The sequence below is a fragment of the Archocentrus centrarchus genome, chromosome 1 (assembly GCF_007364275.1).
Source record: "Archocentrus centrarchus isolate MPI-CPG fArcCen1 chromosome 1, fArcCen1, whole genome shotgun sequence".
NCBI classification, from domain to species: domain Eukaryota; kingdom Metazoa; phylum Chordata; class Actinopteri; order Cichliformes; family Cichlidae; genus Archocentrus; species Archocentrus centrarchus.
The window spans coordinates 24,896,020-24,915,839 of record NC_044346.1 but is presented as its reverse complement, the minus strand read 5'-3'; the positions used below and the strand labels follow the sequence as shown (position 1 = coordinate 24,915,839).

Sequence of the window (19,820 nt, the reverse complement as noted above, 5' to 3'; positions counted from 1 at the left end):
GAGACTTGGACCCCACTGGTGTAGAAAAGAGATGTCAGGCTTTTCCAGTCATATGTTATGAAAGTTTTTAATACACCAATATATCAGTAGGATAGACATTTTTTCAATAAACTCATTTGCAGTTCTTTGAAGTGTGCAGACACTTAAAAGGCTTGACATGAAATGTTTTCATTATTTGAAATGAACATCTTACACTGGAAGGAGGTGCGACTGAATAATGGGAAAAGGACAGCACTTCTGCGCCGGATAAATAGTCACACACACACACACACACACACACACACACACACACACACACACACACACACACACACACACGCGCACACACACACACACACACACACACACACACACACACACACACACACACACACGTTTCCCCTCTCACCCAGAAAAGGCTTTCGGAAGTTGAAGTTTACACTGAGCATCTGGGGGAAGTCAAGGGTTAAAGAAGTTTCCCACCACTGCAGAAAGACCTCTGTCCTGTTAAGTCATTATGCCAAATCCCCAAACTGCTGTAAACACCCCCTCTTCATTCAATTACTCCTGCATGCTGTGAACCCAAACATATTCACATATTTCTCCTTTACTTACATTTAAAAGCATATGCATACCCAAGCACATACTATGTTGCTTCCATCTCATCAGACTGGGAAATTTACTTTTGGCAAAACGTTCACGGCTTAGCTTTAGACTTACACATGCACGCACACACACACACACACAACAAAGAACCAGCGACCTTGCCGTAAGAGAAAAGATAGATAGTAGGATATGGGCCATCAGAGTCTAATGAAGGAAACCAAGATAACATTTAGTCTGTTGACATTGTCTTCATTTATCTGGCCTTTCTGCATGTGAGTCTTCCCTTATTTATCTAGATCATGACTCCACTGTGATTCATTTGTCTAAGAAATTGATGGGAAAATCATGTCTCTTATCTTGGTCATATAATTAAAGAGGATCTTAAAATGGAATAAGACATTTCCGCTATTGTTATTTACACAGTGCCATCAGTCAAAATTTGATAAATTTAATTAACTGATCTTCAGCTAGCAATGAGAACTTATGGTCAGGCTGAAGATTAAAGGCCTTATTACTATATCAAGAATACTTGCAAACAAACCTAAAATGTAACCGGAATGACAATAAATTGCTTTAGTATCATAGTAAGTAATATTACACATATTTCATTCCAATTCTGAGGCTGACAAAAACATTTTTTTGTTTAATGTTTAATGCAACTGGTATATATTTACAGACAGAGTGGATATCAGTCAGGATAAAAGAAATTGTATAAATTGAGTGGTTAGAGTGGTTCAGAGCAGAAGAAAAGTTCATGTGTTTTTCTCCACATTCTCTACTAATGATATTTTATCCACTTGTTGGCTGAGCGAGAACATACCGGAAAAATCTATAACTGATCTCTATGTGTAAGCGAGGGCTGTTTGTGCACAGACAGACAGATGGCCTTTTGTACCACAGTCTTACCATCTGCTCAAGTGAGTAGAGCGGATGGACTGGTGTGTTAGGGTGCATGTCTGTCTGAAGTAAGCACACATGCATGGAAAATGAATATTGCATTCTCAGATCGGCTGTTCTGATCCTGTTAATTACATTTAAATAACAAATAACATAACAAAAACAGCTTCCCATGACTGGCCAGTAGGTAGCAGTGTATGGGATGATGCACAAGCATCCACTGTGTGTTTACTGATATGCAACTATAATAACAAAACACATGCATACAAGAGAACAGCTTTTGAATAACTGTCCACTGTAGTGACCGCTATGCATGAAAGGGTTAAAATTACATTTACTAACACGGAATGATGTTTAGAAAAACTACACGCCTTTTTTATGAATAATACTCATTTCTTCTTTTGCACTCTCACCTTTTTCGCCCTGCTGATTAACGTTTTAGATTATACTAGCGAGCATAGTTCAGACATGTAGCTGACTGATTGGTTTCTCAGTTCAGACAGGGCAACCATCAGTACTGATACTCAAGTCTTTACTGTCCAGTAATCAGCACAGACTCTGAAAGCAGTGATCCGGATCTTATGCTATAACTGGGATTACTTTCTTTGAAGACCCCCCCCCCCCCCCGAGAAAAAAACTTACCAGTCGAGCTTGAAGGAACTTTGGGGCAACCTTTTACCTCCAGCCTCAATGGTTTGAAGGATTTGGTGATGGTACACAGCCAACTGTAGACATGAACACAGCTGTACGGTGAAATGAAAAGTTTCTGCAGATTAATTATCCACCATCATACTGAGATTCAATATTCAGTGGAAAACCTATGTAGTATTTTTGTCCTGTTGACAAAATTCTGACACCAATTATAAAAGAAGGACGTTCCCAGAAGCTGAAGTGAATTTTCTCTCTCTATCTGCTTCTCTGTCTCTGCATATGCAAAGTTTCTGTTGTATTTAATTAGCATCATAACATAGTTAGATGTTTCTCGAAGACTTGCCGTGACCGCACAAACAGTTTAATCACAGAGCTCCTTCCGTCCTGTTTTCATATTTAGAATTGAGTCATCCCTATCCCTGGCCCCCACAGATCTAGCAAGGGGTTAGGGATTCCCCAGAAGGCCAGTCCTCTGGAGTTGTTCTATTTAGTGGTCAGCAGGGAAGGCTCAGGGGCATTATGAGAGATCACATGCTGTCTTTTATGGACTGGACAAGGCCGTTAGTTTGATTAGTTCTTGATCATCTACAGAGTTGTAGATAGTTTACCAGCAACTGGAGCAAAAAAAAAAAAAAAAAACTGGGAGGCTAGAGTTTTTCTTGTGGAAGCGGTGAAAAAGAAAAGATCTTCCAGGAGATATGGCTTCTACTTGCAGTGAGGTATACAACAACCACAGGACAGAACCCCTTTGTGAGTATCTGTTCATTTGTTGTCTTTTTGTATCTGTGGGACAGCTTGGCTGTTTTGGACTATCTCGTTACAGAGGCAGAATAACCGCCTGGTTTCCATTAAGGCCGATCACGGAGAGGATGAATGATGAATCCTATTCCCATGGGGATGTCGGAAAATTGGTGCAGAAAAAGATCGTAGTTAAGCAATTTTTTTTTCCTTTTTTCTTCATTTCACATTTTTGCAAACCTCATTGTTTTAAGATCTTATGAGACATCATTCTGCACTTCCTCTTACAATATTTGTTTCATTCGCATAAACTGTAAAAACATGTACTTACCAGAGTGTTGATGTGGTTAAATTTTAAAGGAGACGTCTTTATGGTAGAATGAATGTTATTTTTTTTAAATATGGTAGCTGAAAGTGGAAGAGGCTTCTACTTTTCTCTGTCTTTTTAACTTCTCATTGTATCAAGCAGTCCAGCTGGGAATGCTTTGGTGGCTTTAAAGAGAAACAATAAACCACAGGCAGACACTTTTCTTTAAACAGATGCTGAGACCACAAAATCACTTTATCTTCTATGGATCATCATTGTTAAAAAAAACAAAACAAAAAAACCCAGCACATTCTTTTCTAGTTTGGTACGGTAAAAAGCTAATAAAATACAAGTATAGACATAAGTTATAGTAGCCTTGAGATAAACTGTCTAAGCTGCAGGCTAAGGAAAAAAAACCTGGAGCAGTGAAGTAATTTACTGTCAATATGTGAAGTAGCTGGAGATATATTTGCAGATTGATCCAGCCGTACTGTTAATGTATGTTCAGTGATTTTTAACCAGAAGCGGAGGCTAAGTCTTGGAAGCCACATTTGGGTGTCCTCACTTATCACACATGCTGTCTCCATTTGCACCACAGGAGAGCAGAGCAACCACAGCAAAAAAAAAAAAAAAAAAACACAACAGGAAGTCTCCAACAGACCCAGCTATCTTCCCTGTAGATATCCAGGCCAAGCCAGATGTTCTTCTTCTTTCCCCTTCTCTCTCTTGTGCCTTACTTTCCCAACCACCCCCACCCGTTCCTTCTCCTGCTGCTATCTCTTTATTCTCTGGCTCCTCGTTCCCCTCCAGCCTTCCTTCCCCTCGCTTTCTGCTCCCTCCTCAGCTCCCCCCACCTCTCTAAGGGAGGATGTGTCACTGAGTCACAGAGTCGGCTGAGTCATGGAGGAGACTCTTTTAATCAGCTCAGTATGTGCTCTGCCCTGATTGGGTGGCCTTAACATATTCCCTTCTTAGGCCAATCACTTATTCCCTCGGTCATCGCTACATATTCGTATTCAGTTCAGTCTTCAGACGATGGCTTGATGTATTTGAGCTGAAATGGTCATGGTCTTTTAAAGTAAAAGAAGAAACACAACCATTTCCCCTTAATTAGAGTTTTACAGTGAAGCAGTGAACACTTGGATCAGGTCCCTGATTGAATTGTGTAATTAAAATAGGGAGGATCATTTTCATGAGTTCTTTTGGTTTTCTGAATCAGTTAATTATTGTTGTGATATGAGTGGTGGCATTTGAAGATGGGATGCATACTAGACTGTAAATATACATTCATATGTCAATATTTAAATCTATTATACACAAACACATATGTTGCAACCCCCCTGCTTTTGCTCAAATCTGCCTTTTAGGCTCTTTGCAAGACTAATAAAACACTGGACCTCTGCTTTGATCTTTGCTTCCCCCCAAGAGGAAATGGGAACTCAGACACTGGTGTGTCAGAAGGTCCATACTGACAACATTGTTTATTGTCTAGTGACAACTGGAGGGAAAATATTTTCTTTGATAAAACAGGAATTTGTCAAAAGTGTATTACCCAAAAAGGATATTCTGCAGGCATGACAGTGAAAACATTTATTTTTATTTATAAATATTTTTATTTATAAATTTATATGTATTTGTTTAAATTTATATTTATTTATTTTGTTGCAAGTTATGTTCTGACAGACCTCAGATCATTTTTTTCATCTGGGATTAAAACTAATATTTTACCACAGACCAAAGTGTGTAACATTAATGTAAACTTTGGGGGCAATTACTCAGTGTTAAGTTAGGTCCACTGTTTGATTTTGTTTGACATTTAAAAACTTGTAGCTTGTATATTCAAACTGATAAGAACAATGAATATGTTACCTGATACCTACACAGACACCATACTGCATGTTTCCTCTGGTTTCATACTCACAACGAAACCGCTGCCAAGAGTCAGATTCAGCTCCATTTTTGACAGGAAGGAAGCATTTCTGCTGAATGTTATGAAAACCTCTGTCAGACCTTCAGCCTGCATGCTGATGGAAAGAAAAAAAAAAAAAAATTTGAGCCAAGTCAACAAAGGAACAAATTAATCACACTCCTCTTCCAGTAAGTTAACTGAAAATCCACTTTATAACTGAAATCCTTCTTTTTCTTTAATCATTAAATCTATTCTTAAAAAACAGCTCCTCACACGTTGACTGCACTGGTAGTATTTCTCAGTCAGAGGGATGGATTTGATAAATGTGAATCTCTATGTTGTGGGAGAGCAGGGACACAGGAAGCAGGATCGCTGGGCCTACAGATTTTCAAGGAACATGTGGGATTTGGAAATACATTCTTCTGTTTTGCAGCCAATACTTACTTCGGTGCAGCTTCACACAAGTACAGTCTAGTTCTTACATGACGATTTCAAAAACTGAGCGGTGCTGCGTTACCACAGCAAAAATAAAAACAGCATGTCTAACAGGGGCAACATCCAGAACACACATTTTCTATTGGAAATAACAGTAGTTTGGCATCATTGGAAATAAGCATATTGGGTTTTGGGGGGTTGCAGTTTAGCTGACAAGACTTCTCTTACGTCTGTCTCTTAAATGTGCAGCTAAAACCCATTAAGGCAAAGCTAAACCCCAGCTGGCTAAGCATAACAACTGAAAACAGAAGGAAATGACCAAAGGTAACCATCCCTTGAGTCTCTATGTCAATAAACTTTGACTCCAGGAAGCCACTATACCTGGCCAACACATAACCCTCCAGAAGGCTGTTTCCAGCTTTTACAGTGTGCTAGGCTGTAAAGGGACTGGTATAGAAAACAAATAGACCCTCTTATAGCGTTTTCACAAAATATTCCATTAAATACGTTTTATTTTTATAAACTTAGAAATGTTCTGAATTAGTCATGGTTTTGGTCATGAGTCAGCTACAGCTTGAGGGAGGATGACACATGTTTGTGCATGTGCATATGTGTGTGTGTGTGTGCTGCCTATTATTTCTCAGACAGAAAGAGGAGCAATCCGTTGAGGACTGAAGGAAAGAGATGACCAAATGTTTTCAGTGCGCACACACAGATAATCTGTTACCCTCCTTCCTGTGAAACAAAGCAGTAGGGGGGGAAGAGAGCATATGGGCACACACAAGGACAGGGAAGTAGGTATTGCCTCTTTTTGTGCAAACACACAGGCAACACACACACACACCCATTGTACTTCTTTAAATTTCCCCTTTCTCATAAATACACACAACTTTATCTCTAGTAAGTTTGGCTCGACATAGCTTGCTATATCCGCAATATTCTTCATTCACTTTCTTTGAATGAGGGGTGTGACTGCCAAATGCCTTCGTAGCCACTTGGGATGGCAGTCACGTGGCCATGCGTGGGCGTGGCCAACGGAGAGGCGGCAGCCTGGCCTCACCAGCTGAAGCTGTGATTGAGAGGAAGAGAGTGAGAGAGGAAGAAAGAGAGGAGAAGGAGAGGAAAGGGTTGGGTGAGTTGTGGATTTTTATGTTTACCGTGTACTTTTCTGTCTTGCTGTAACAGTTGGGAATGGTTTTAGAGAAAGGACTAAAGGCGCAGGCTGCAAGAGGGAGGTAGCGAGAAACAAAAGGGGGGAATAAATTTGTCTTCTGGGGCTGTTTGGTGTCAGAGATAGTTTGCCAGGTGCCTCATGTGTGCTGTGCAGAAACTGAAGTTTTGAAGCTAAAAGCTGATTGAACGGTTTATTTTTTTGCAGATCTGTATATATAGCCAAATTTAGCATGAATACCTTACCTTAAGTTTTCTCATTTTTTCTCCCCTTCTTCTTCTCCTTTCCCATTGTTCAGCCATCGGGAAGAGTTTGGGGGGTCAGCACTACTACTCTTCCCCCTCCTTACTTTCCCCCTCCTCCTACCCTCTCCCTTTCTTTCTTCCTTTGCCTCCCATTGTGTCCTCAACTCTGAAGCATGCATGGGTAGTCAATCTTGCATAAAGAGGCAGAGTGTTGGCCAATCAGGATAGCCTGAATTCCTCTTTAAGTTGCATGTCTCCAGGGTTCTCTGTAGTAAGGATTTCTTCTTTAGCCTCAGCTCTCCTCACATCACAGTTTCAAGGCTCAGTTTGATCCAGTGCAGTGGATTAGCCAAGCACCGATAGACCTAAGCTGTTGTGATGTGATTTAATTTTGTCAATCCCTTGTGTCTTGTCTTTAGAGATTTTGTTGCCAAGTTCAGCTAAAGGTGAAAAGTCAAACAGGTCATATTGGGAGTTTGAGATTTGCCTTGAGACTTTCTCAGGAAAGGGCTTAGCTCTTCCTCTAACTCTTGACAGTTGCTTCAAGTGGGAAGAAAATTGTGCAAGGATGTGATTAGTCACTTAGCTTTTTTGCCCTTTAGAGCAGGATAACTGTTGAAATATACACTATATGTCATATTTTCAGTGCCTTACATGAGCTTCTCTCACCCATTTTTCAGTACAGTGGTTGAATAGTTGCTTTGTTGGATGCAGTGCACTAAAATCCTGGTCAACTCTTAGCTAAAATAGCACACAAAAAAAAGACTACAGATGGATCTTTCTGCTCCATTTGTTGTCTTGTCATGTATTATTGGAGATGTTTTTGTTAACCAACACGAACCAGCTGCATTTCATCTTAATGTCTGATAAGTATAGCGATGCATTCATCCTTGCATATTGAGTCTGCATGAATAAAATGCATTTGTCTGCTACCCTGAAGTCACTGTAGCGCCACAATACCAACAGAGCATTATTGAATTAGGAAATTAATTTAAATGTGTTTTCCCACAGCAGCCGGGTTGCTGTCAGTGCTGCGGCTTAACACACAATACATTTGATATTACTCACTCCTAATGCCTTACATTTGATTTACATAAAGCATCATTACAAAATCCTTTGGTTCAAGTCACTCATGCATTATTTACATGCTACTAATCAGATTAGCTTGCTGCTAATAAGTAATTCAGTCACAAGAGATAAACACTTCATTAGGATTGTTTGGGGCCAGCAGCACAAAATAAATGCAGAGGGTTACTTCCCCTTCTGTAATTAAGTCTTGCATTATCATGAGCTTTGGCAGATGTATCATTTTCAGCGACTCGTGTGGTGTTTTGCAGGCATGTAATGACTTCAAACCTGATCCTTCAAAGGTATAAATCCACCCATGTGGATACTTAAGCTGTTGCTGGTGTCATTTTTGACATTCAGCACACTTTTGGTATTCTTGACCAAAGAAGAAGCGCTGAGAGGAGGAGTAGTGTGAACACATTTTACTGTTAGGAAACAGGCTGAAAATATATTTTTCACACATTAGTGTGCATGTGTTTGCTGTCCTTTAGTTCATTTTGCCCACGTGTAAAAGGCTCACTTGCCTTTTTATTTCCCCAGCGTGTAGTTTTATTTATTTTTGTCTTTGTCAGTTGGTAGTAAGATACAACTTTTTGTAAAATGCACGTCAGAAATACACGACTGTGGATAGATAAACAAGACAGCTTAATATGTCTTGTTTATCTACCCACAGCTGACACTTTCTGTTCTATACATATGTCATTGCTGGGAGGAAGTCAGACATGTCATGTCCTGTCAGAGGTGACAGCTTGTAGGCCTGCCAGCACTGACTGGGTGGAGGTGAGAGGGTGGAATATGCCAGTTTGTGGTGGTCAGTCTTACAAAACTGTTTCAGTCTATAACATTAAGCTATTTTGGGACATCTGAGTGTCTTAATTTTCGATTCTCGAACGGTAATTGGAAATTTATAAAATTTGGTCTTTGGCTTGTAGACTGACACCTCATGGTTCTTTAAATTAGAATCAAATTTTAGCTTTTACAAAACCCCTCTAAGCTGTTTTACTCACTCTGAGGTCTCGATCTTTTGTAACTTCCCAGTACAATTGCAGTGAAAATAGCCAACTAATAGAGACCTGATTAGCTGGATGCTTTTCTGAACAAAAAAAGGGTGCAACTCAGAGAAAAAAAAAATGTCTTTAAGTGCAGAAGCCATTTCTGCACAGCATGCTGCTTCTCATTTCCTCTTTTTAAGTGCTGCACATTGATAAATGCAAACAAGCCAGCCCTTTTCCCACTTTATGCTTAGTGGTTGTTGGATTTATTACTCTATGGTCTTTGTTTGTCCTTTTGCCTTGTAGCAGTTCCCCTATTGCAGCTGCTGATGGCTCTGTGGTGGGACCCTCCTAGTTCCCCTTCCATGTTTCTCAGAAATGTCTGGGCTTTCGAGTTACGGCTGTGGTCTCTCAGTCTGCAGAACTGAGTACTGCCCAGAACAGTGGGCTCTCGCAGTGGTACTTAGCACCATGGTGTCTACCCTGCTGCGCTGGGCTTTGTCTTCTCATTTGGTCTGTCTCTGCTTGCAGCTATTGATTTAAACCACATTGTGTTTTTCAGCTTGTCAGTGTTATTGTAACATTTAGCTCATATTTCTTTTTTTTTCTTTACTCACCCTTTACCTGAAGGGCCCTCCATTTACAGCTCTTTCTTGTCATCCATTCTTTCAGTCTTTTTGAGGTATTTCGGTACAGGTCCTTACCAGACGTTTACGAGTGACAAGCTGTATTTTAAAACAGAGCAGCACCATCTGCTTTGCTCTACATCAGGACAGGAGTTGTGTTCTCAATGGACCATCATAAGTTAAAAGACTGAAAGATGAAGTGAGCCAGTAGCATTTTCCAGATCTTTTCTTAAGTTCTGATTTCTATTTTCTGTCAGCTGTGTTCTTCAATGACCTCAGCAAACCTCACAATTTCACACGACAATGAGAACCTTTTAAAGTGGCTCTATTAGGTTTTCCCACATTTTCCCGGTATTCCCTTTTTAAAATCTTTTGTGAGCTTTAAAAATGAGCATGAGAGCCCAGTAGTTTTCTACTGTCGGATCATTATTATGCCGCTGAGACATAATACAGCAGCCTCGTCCGCTTTCTGTTGAAACCTTAAGTTTATGAGGGGCAGCCAATGAAGAAAGAAGAAAGCAAAAGGGAGAGGAGCTAAACGAGCTTGTTTCAGGCAGAGTATGAACTGAGGGACTGCACATAGGCCCAATAGATTAAAAAAAAGATTTTGAACTAAGCAAAGCTAAAGTTCAAGAATACAAATATGGAGTTGGAAATAAGGATAATGGGTCCCCTTTAATCATTGTGTTCCTGTGGTTTTAACTTACAGATGGGGGATTAGGTTTGAGGGATTTCCTCTGTCAAGGATATACATGACAGCCCACTGAGAGCCTCCATTACCCTTCCAACTTTGTGCTGTCAACCTCACTCTGTCTCTACCTTCTGTAAACATGCCATCATGTTATCTGCATCAACCAGAACACAGAGCAGGATTAAGCTAGGGGCCTGTGCTGCTACAAGCATAGTACGCTTGACACACAAGTCAGCTTCACCAGGCAAAAGCTGTCAAATGCTTTCGTAAAGATTTAAGACTTGTGGATGGAGGGTTACATTATGGATAAGATAATATTCTAACACCTCTGGGAAGGAGACCTCAAAGGAAAAAGGAAATATGAGCTAGTGCAGTCAAGCATTCCCACAATAGTGGTCATGTTATTTAGACTAGTCAACTTTATACCTTTTGTCCGTTTAAACTTCAGACTTGTGTTTGGCCTGTGTTGTTATCATTACGGTTGTAGACCTTGACAAGAATACGTTAACACTTGTGATTCGAAGTCTTGTGGTCTATTACTTTGAAGTAGTAGTAGCAACAGCTCCTCTAATGTTGTATACAGCCTTGTAGCAGTAGTTGATTGCTAATATAGTCAGATATTAGAAGTGTACATGAGGCGTTGTATGTTTGTTTTAAAAAATGGTGTTACTGTGTCTTTGCCCGGGTTAAGATGAGGTTATACTCCGTTGCAGGCACGGACAGCTAGAGACCCAATGGCCAAGTAGTCATTCTTGTTATACTTCTTTGAAGTCTGCTGCCTGGGCAAAGTAAATACATTTTAATCATTAAAAAAAAAAAACAACTTCTGTAACTGACATGAGTGGCATTGAGTCTTAATGCAGTTGTGTCCGAAGATGAGAATCTATTCTTTATTTATTCCTTATACCTGACATTTGTCATGAAACCCAATTCATCAAATTATTAAAGAATGCACTAAATTGTGCTTATGTTAATCCTGTTTCATTGCAACACTGATGTGACTCTGTATACTTTTGTGCTATCCTCTTCTTTCTGGACTATCTGTTGAACTCCAGACAGCAGCCGGCATAAAACTTAACGATCTCTTCCTCTCAAGAGTGAGACACCAAAGGACTGGTGGAAATGTCATCTCTGGTTTAAGAAGAGAGGACAGCAGCAGAAAAACACAAACATACACATACAGGAAAGGAAAGGATTAGGGGATTTGACTCATGGGAACCATGACTTTTGAAAACATAACCAAGTATTCAGAAAGCAGATGGTGTTAAAAAGCTGTCAGTAATGGTGTGTGAGTGCAACAGCAGACCCAATATTCCTATTCCCCAGGGTTCACCTCCCCTCTCGGTGAACTGGACCGCTTTTGAACACAAGAAGGAAAACAAGTAACTTTTTTTTTTCCTTCAAACTCCAATGCACATTTACCCAAATCACATTATTAATATTAATTGAATGAAAACTGCCTTATCAGTGATTTTAAGTATGAGAGCTAATCAACAGGATTTCCCACAGATCATTTTCTTCGAGAGACACCACACGTTTTCAGAGAATACCAGCAAAAAGTTTATGAGTTTCTTTTCTTTGTATCTGTGTCCTGCATGACGCTAGCAACATTTTCCAAGGCCACGCCGGTCAATTTACTGCATGTCATTTCCCCCACACTCTATTTTCCCATCTACTCTACTGTCCTCTCAAAAATAAAGGCTAAAAAAAAAAAACCCAAAATAAATCTTTAGGAAGGAAAAATAACTATAAAATCCTCAAAATACACAGTTTGCTCATGTGTATTGTCAGTCATCGACCACACCGTTTAAACAGTTTGGCTCATTTGTGCTAATTACATGTTTTCTATGAGTTGATTCATTTTGTTCATGTCTTCTATCTCTCCTTCACCTCCAGTTTCCTTTTCCCTCTACAGCATTGTCAGGCGCTTGGCTGCAGTCGAACAATAACACAGAAAAACTTTCATGTAATTTAAAGCAGGGCTGAAAAGTGGTGATGTGGCGTCCGTGGATCGATGGAAACTGAATTTCTTTGGTTTGAGGAGGCTTCTCAAGAAGACAATAAAGGCTTTGTTTCTTGAAAAGGCCTGTTCAAGTTTCACTTGGTGAATATTAAATGTAGAGTTGGATATGATATGCCTGATGGGATTTTAATGAACGGCTTGAGAGGGAGTGTTGAGTTATGTGTGAATGTGGAATGGGAAGGGGATTCTCTGTTACAGCCAAGCAGAATATTATATCTGAGTGAAGAGTAATACTATGTGTTAGTTTTCCAGAAGGGTTGTATTACAGTGCAGTTTAAGGAAAAGGCAAAGTGGGTTTGGTGTTCCAGGATGGTGCTTATTTATCCGCCAGCTAAATGTTTACATGTTATATATGTTTTGAAATCTTAAATGTATCTATTTTTCTATTACAAGAGAACTCCCTGAAAGTGGTTTTGTGTTTCTGGTCTTCAAAAAACTGCAAGTGTTGAGAATAAACAGCAATAATTCCTGCTACGTAGTACAAAGTCTGAGTAATGCTCAATTGAGAACAGGACAGATAACTTTCAAATATATTACCAGTGGGTGAGGGGATGTGTCCTTGATAACGCACCTTCACCTAAACCACCTGCCTAAGGCGAACCGTCTGTAGCTGTGACAAAAGGAAACTGCTCAAAATAGCCCAACTTTTTTCTCTTGAAGTAGTTCTTGTTTGAAATCAATTTAAGACAGAAACACTTTCATCGTGCTGTTTATGATTACAACAAAGCCTTATTATTTAAGGTTCCTGGTTCGAATCTCCTGGTTGGCCTGTAATGTAAATCTGTGTGGAGTTTGCATGTTCTCCCTATATCTGCATTATCTTCCTCCGTGCACTCCAATTACGTCCCCCAGCCCAAAGTTATGTTTCGTCAGGTTAATTGGTGAGTCTAACTCGGCTGTGGATATAAGTTAGATGAAGTGCTTAGTGTATAGAATAAAGCACTGTATGAATATATGGTTAAATGTGACTGGTGGTTTCAGACCAGAAAAGCACAATATAAATGGCAGTCCATTTATATGAAATAGGGGTTAAAAGTAATCCTGGTAAAGTTAATTAAGAAATAATAGTTGATGAAACAAACAGTCGATTTGTTCAACAGTACATTTCCATAAAGTTGAGAGAGAGATTTAAAAAATAAATAAATAAAAGTCAGAACAGGAAAAGGTAAGGCCTACATATCTTTGCACTGTTTGCACCTACAAAACTTTGTCTGTAAGGCTAAAATAGCCCCGATGACATGACAACCCTGGGACTTGACAAAGTTCTCTTCAGAGAAATGGAGACCGTACAAGTGCTAAATAGTACTTCTTGTGGAGAATTAACTGATCCTCATGAGTACAATTTCGTGGAGTATGCCTTTAAGCTAGAAAAACCGTTTTAGTGCGGATGTAAATGCTGTGGTTTGTCTGCTGTGAGGCCCTTGGTAACAAACAGGAAACCAAAGATCTTTCAGAAACTCACAAGTGAAACTCATTTTAATAGAACAATTATTGTGTAGCATGCAACTCCTATCAAACAAACACGCATTTTACGATTAAGATAACACGAAACATATTTGAAGAAAACTTTGACTTCTTAAGATCATGAACAAAACAGCAAGATGGCATCTTGAGAAATGTACAAATGAATGTCAGCTTCCCATAAGTGCTCTCATTTGAAAATGACTAACTGGAGATTGAAGTAATCTCTTTGATGGGATCAGTCAAGTCATGCAAAGAAAAGGCTTGAACTCCTCTCCATTCATTAAACAAAGCTCTGAAATCAGCTCATCCTGAAGTGCTGTTTTTTCACATATTGAGGCAAAATATCCTCTGCTCAGTGTTTTTTATCGGAAGTAATCTCCTGTAAATTTTTTTTTTTAACATATTAATAAAGTTGTTTTCATTCTGAGAGTTTGTATTTATGGATGAAGATTTGAGGCAAGTGAAATAATTGAATGTGCTTTCTCAATAGGTGTTCAGTTTAGGTTCATTGATGCACCCGTGTAGTTCTCTGCACTTTCCAGTACATTACTTATGTCTCACTATCTGATATGTTGTTCTGCTGTGATGGATCCATTGAGTCTTTCTCATGTAAAAGCGGTCTGGATTCAACAGCTGAGGCAGCCAAGTCATGATCTGCATCAGAAGCTTAGTTTCTGTTCATTTATGAATGAGGTTTGACAATAAATGCGGTTTGCTACAGCAAGAGTTATTGAAGCTTTTCTTGTGGAACTTTAATGAACACTTTAATGAAGGTCTGATGAAGAAATGCTTTTGGCAGAATTGTCTCTTATGTACATGAGGACCATAAATAATTACTAAGTGAAGCAGATGGCTGCTAACGCTCAGCTAATCCGTAGCTCATAGATTAATAGCATTAATATCAAGAACTTTCATTTTTAATCTCTGAGCTAATTCATAGCACAGAGATTAAAAATGAAAGTCCTTGGTTCTCCTTGGACAAATGAAAGTTCTTTGTTTTCCTTGGGAAAGGAGAAGTGACTTTGAAAGCAGCAGGTTTCAGTCTGCCTGACAGCTTTCGGGCTCTCTCCTGGTATTAATACTTGTTCTCCTTTTTTCCCCAACTCTTCTCACACTTGCCTGTTCTTTCAGTTTTGCATGTTTGCCTCGACTAGAGGGTGGTTCTCTCTTATTAGAGAGCAGACGTATAATCTAGTAGGTGGCCTAGGGCTGGCATGATCGGGGTGGCCAGAAGGCAGTTTGGCCAAGGACCTGGATATCATCATTAGAGTGAATCTGCATTCTGTCATTCAAGAAGCCACTGATGCATTTAGACTTGATGTAATAGTGCATGGTTAGCCAAATGAAAATTTATGCAGCTTTTCAAACACAGGCTAATAATCCAAATACCTTATTGTATCCCGTCCAAGACACGGCAGTTATGTGTCGGCTGGGTTTCTCGAGGACAGCTGTACTGCTCCAAATGATTGGACTGTGATGCAGTATTGACAGAAGGTTTGCATTACAGCATGGATGAACTCCTGAATTGTTGTAGTGGATTTCTTTCTGAAATTGAAAGGGAAATAGCATTTTGACTTGCACAAATGATTTCTCAAGAGAAATGCCTCGTTTAGTTATCAGTTATTGACTGATGATGGATTTATAGAATTTTAGCCAAGCCACATGGACAGTCCATTCTCTAACCATTAGACTGTCAGAGCACTGAAAGTCAGAGGGCTGATGGATACCACAGAGACTACTGAAGGTGCAGTACCCTTACTTATGGTCCAAAATTGTGGCTCTTTGTCTTGCTTGGAGAAGAAATGGTCATTGAGTTCAGAGGTACTCAGTTTTGTGCAAGTGTGTAGAAGGGTGAAATTGTATAACATTATGTTAGCGGATATACGTTTCAAGTTTATGTAGATAACTCAAGCTCACTTAAGCCATCTTCTTGAGGTGCTTTTATATTATAAATTAAAGAAGGTAAAGAGATAACCAGCGATCAAATGATTCCCTGTGAGCAAGAACTTGGTGATGTGGGGAGGAAGAACTCAACTTTAACAGGAAGAAACCTCTGGCAGAACCTGGTCGGGGAGGGGCAGCCATTTGTTACACTGGTTGGTTGGTGAGGGGAAGAAACTAGGAAAAAGGAGAGCATAGAGAGACCATGAACAAACAAGACACAGCACAAACTATGTCACTAGTGGCATGCAATATTTGCATACAAATGCATGGGGAGCTGACAAAAGGAAGTGGGAAGTTCCCCAGCAGCCTATAGCAGCATAACTGAGGTGGTGATAGTTCAGAGTAACCTGATCCAACCTTAACTATAAACTTTATCAAAAAGGAAAGTTTTCAAGGTAGTCTGATAGCACTGCCTGCCATTATTTACCTTCATGTCTTTTAAATATGCCTTTAGTTTACCCAGTTTTTGTGTTATTTGTGTTATAGACATAAATATACCTGGGTTCCATTCTAACAGTGGAAATATATGCATTGTTTTCTAATCTTGCCTAAGGGAAGCATGCATGAGCTAAATGGAGAAGAAAGGAGGGGGGAAAAAGGGAAACTGATACTCTTAATAACATTATCAAAGATAGTTTTGCTGCACATAGCAAACGTCACAAAAAAAAAATAATCAAATCATAAATCAAAAAATTGTTTCCATCTTACCTATAGCCATGAAGACAAAACTCAGAGTAGAGACTCAATATCAGAAAGTTGCCATGACTGCTTCTTTTGTATTCATATTTTCAAAAGTCATAATGCTGGAAAATCATTGTATGGACAGGCTGGTGTTTTATCATGTCTGGTATAATGATATAGTCAGGATGGCTGTCTCAGATTCAGGTATATGTCTGTGGTTTGTAGTGTCTGACTGCAGACACACACATAGACAGCTGCCACAGTACAGGAAATGATGTCTCCTCCTACAGTAGGATGAGTGAGTCTTGAAGCTGCTGCAAGCACACACTAGTACGTTTGGCAGGGTTGAGTTGGTATTTATTTTGCCTGTTGCAGTGGTGCCTTGGCACACAGCCTTCACTGTCAGTTGATCCGCCTTAAAGTGAGGTAAGCTGTGATTTGTATTCAGCCGCTTCTTCCAACAAGGTCCATTTCTTTTGTCTTTCTTATTAGTTTATCTTTATAACGAAACACATCTGCATTGTTTTACTGTGGTTGCAACTTCTACATTATTACTTTCTGAAAAATTCGACACCTCTTGCATGCTGGGCAGCTGACATGAGGTGGTTGCTGGAAGGTTTATACAAGATTATGAAGCAGTTGTATTCTTGTTCTCCTATAATGTCACGGTTACAGCATAACTTGTAAAAGGGGGTTGGTACTCATAAATGTGAAGTTTGAGTCTGATATCCTGTTTCACACAGGAAGTGAGCTTCTCAGATCAGTATCGTGTATGAGCTGCACTCCTAACTTTTTAACAAGATTTTAGTAGAATTTATGTTGCCTGTTCACAAATATGCTCAATTTAATTATTTACTTTGTAGACAAAAGTGCTTAAATATTATGCTTGGAGCATAAACATCAACCAAATATCCTCAACCCCCCCACCCCCTTTGTGTCCCTTAGGGTCAGAGGTCAATCTGAGCCATAGCAACATGTCTGAATCCACCAAGCCCCAACCTCAAGCTAAGGGGGAGAAGACCCAGAGCAGCGACACCAGCTATGTGGGTATCGATAACATCCTGGAGCAAATGAGGAGGAAGGCCATGAAACAAGGCTTTGAGTTCAATGTCATGGTTGTGGGTGAGTAAGACACACAACATTGCTAAATAAAAACTTATGTTGTCAAATCTAACCCGGTCTTGTCAAATTAAATGTAGAGGTGGGGGATGCAAAATTATGGCATATAAAAAGATAATTATAGTGAGTAAAGGTGGTCGTTATCATACAAATCTGTGAAACAATGTAAAAGCCCTAATTCGGAAAGTTTTCCTCCCATTCAGGCTGACCTCACACTTAAACATTTATTATGCCTTCATGTTAGATTTGAATAAAACTGTATAACTAGTTTAAACTAGCACAGATGTGTCCAAGCGGGCCCGAAGCTGTAATTGCTCCCAAATGTGGTGTGTTTGCAACAGTTATTGTCCCAGTCCTGATTTCAGCAAAAAAAAAAGAAAAGAAAAGAAAATCACATGGGAATCATTTAAAAAATGTCAGTTTGTGCAGCAACAACACAAAATGCAGAACAAAGCAAGTAAAGAGGTGCTGTGCTTCAAGTAACACATGAGTCAGCAGAACTGGATTTTTATCATCACTCAAGAAAGGACATGCTTAGCTTGCATGTTTTTGATTTGGAAAAAAACAGTTTTTACATCTATTATGAGGCCTCCTATAAGCTTGTCTTTGATACTGCTATAAAAAGCAAACAAAATTCTGTAAGCTACAGTAAGCTAGCGTGGCCACTTCCTCAGCAAGCTCTTTTTTTTGAGCGTCCATGCTGTATCACACAAACACTCTCGCTTGAGAGGATAAACTTAGGCTTTCAGGCTGAGAAAGTGGCATGACGTGATTACTCTAAGAAGCTGAAGACCGCACTCCTGTGGGAGTTCACATGCATCCTTAGAGAGCAGTTGCACACCTCCAATTAGGAGGTACATCCGTCCATGTTTGCACCTGTGTACATGCATGTATACAGTCAATAGAAACATTTTGTCATTTTGTCGTACGAAGATGGAAATGTTATTATAAAACATAATAGTTATGTTTTATTTTTGTTGGTATCGGTCTGTTGGAAGTAACTGTAGGAATTTGATTTCAGGCCCTTCAGGGCTGTGTTTAGTACACAGCGCAAGATGGCATGTCAGTGCAGCTTCTAGGAAACAGCTCGTAGCGTGGAAAAACAGGGACTGTTGCTTAGATACTGTTTATCACATTGATTTATAGATGCCAAGGATTGAAGTGAAAGTGTCAGATTTATATTGAGACGATGACAGAGCATGACTCACTGAAGGTTTATTTTGAGAGTAAACACACAAAGTGCCTGAGTAAAAGAGCAGGAAGTTTAATCTCTGTGAGATGTGCATCCCAGTTTTCCCTTTTGTGTTGTTGCAGGCAAACTGCACATTTTTACACAACATTGACATGTATTCACTTGCAGTGCCCCAACACATCAAGGATAAATGAAAATTAACTGATATATTCTATTGCTGTTAAATAACACTAACTAGAAGAAAAAAAAAAGGGGGGGGGGGGGGGGGGCGAGTTTAAACTTGCATGATGTGTTTGATTGCCAAAGTACTTTAAAGTTTTTTCACTATAGCAACATATCAAGTTCCTCTGTGCAATGTGTTGGCACACACCAAAACACATGGTTGGCATCCCACTTCTCTAAGATTGATACTGACCTGCCTTTGGGTTTGGCTTGTCAAATTCTGATTATTTTGACAGAAGAGTGCACACCATTTTGGTGACAATTATAATATTTTCTTCACCTCTTGCATAAGGCTACAGTGTGTAGTCATATTCTAACTGCATTTGTTCTATGAATTTGATTGAGTATGTTTGCCTATATTTTGTTAAATTGCTAGTTGCTTATGTTAGCTGGGTAAAATATAAAATATTATCCCATTTGAATAAAGTTCCTGCTGGCTAACAAATTTGCCAAGGAAATATGGAAAATATGAAAGGTTAGAACAACTGCGGTCTCAGGCTTGTCCCTTGTGGTCTTGTGGCATTCAGACAATGCGTTTGACCCTAATTTCTCCCCACGGCCAACTAATCAGAGCCAATGTGTCTAAGTGTGTATGTCAGTAAAAAAGAGAGAGAAAATGTAACTATGTGCTTGTGGGTAAATTCATACAACTGAGCAGACTGCATGTAAAGTGTGTGTTAAAGAGAAAATATGTGTGTGAGGGGAAAGAGAGGTGGAAAAGGCCACTGTGAGGCAGCACAGAGGGCCTCACAGCTTGGCAACCCTCCATATGCCCCATTGGATGCACATAGAGTCCACAAAGAGAATAGGAAATGTGGGACATGGTGCACAGAGTTGGTATGCCTACATTTGTGTGTGCA

At 39.6% G+C, this 19,820-nt stretch overlaps 1 protein-coding gene across 4 annotated transcripts in view; it reads left to right on the top strand.

Moving 5' to 3' along the window:
• The window catches only part of septin9b (septin 9b), a 71,776-nt gene that overhangs the window by 36,127 nt on the left and 15,829 nt on the right, over positions 1-19,820 (top strand). For 2 of the 4 annotated variants that reach the window (XM_030729039.1, XM_030729048.1), the window contains exon 3: positions 17,373-17,549. In XM_030729039.1, the coding sequence (XP_030584899.1) occupies positions 17,373-17,549 (177 nt within the window). Of the gene's footprint in view, positions 1-6,561; positions 6,655-16,718; positions 16,854-17,372; positions 17,550-19,820 lie in introns of those variants that run through there. The other 2 variants (XM_030729057.1, XM_030729065.1) reach the window with 2 other exon arrangements.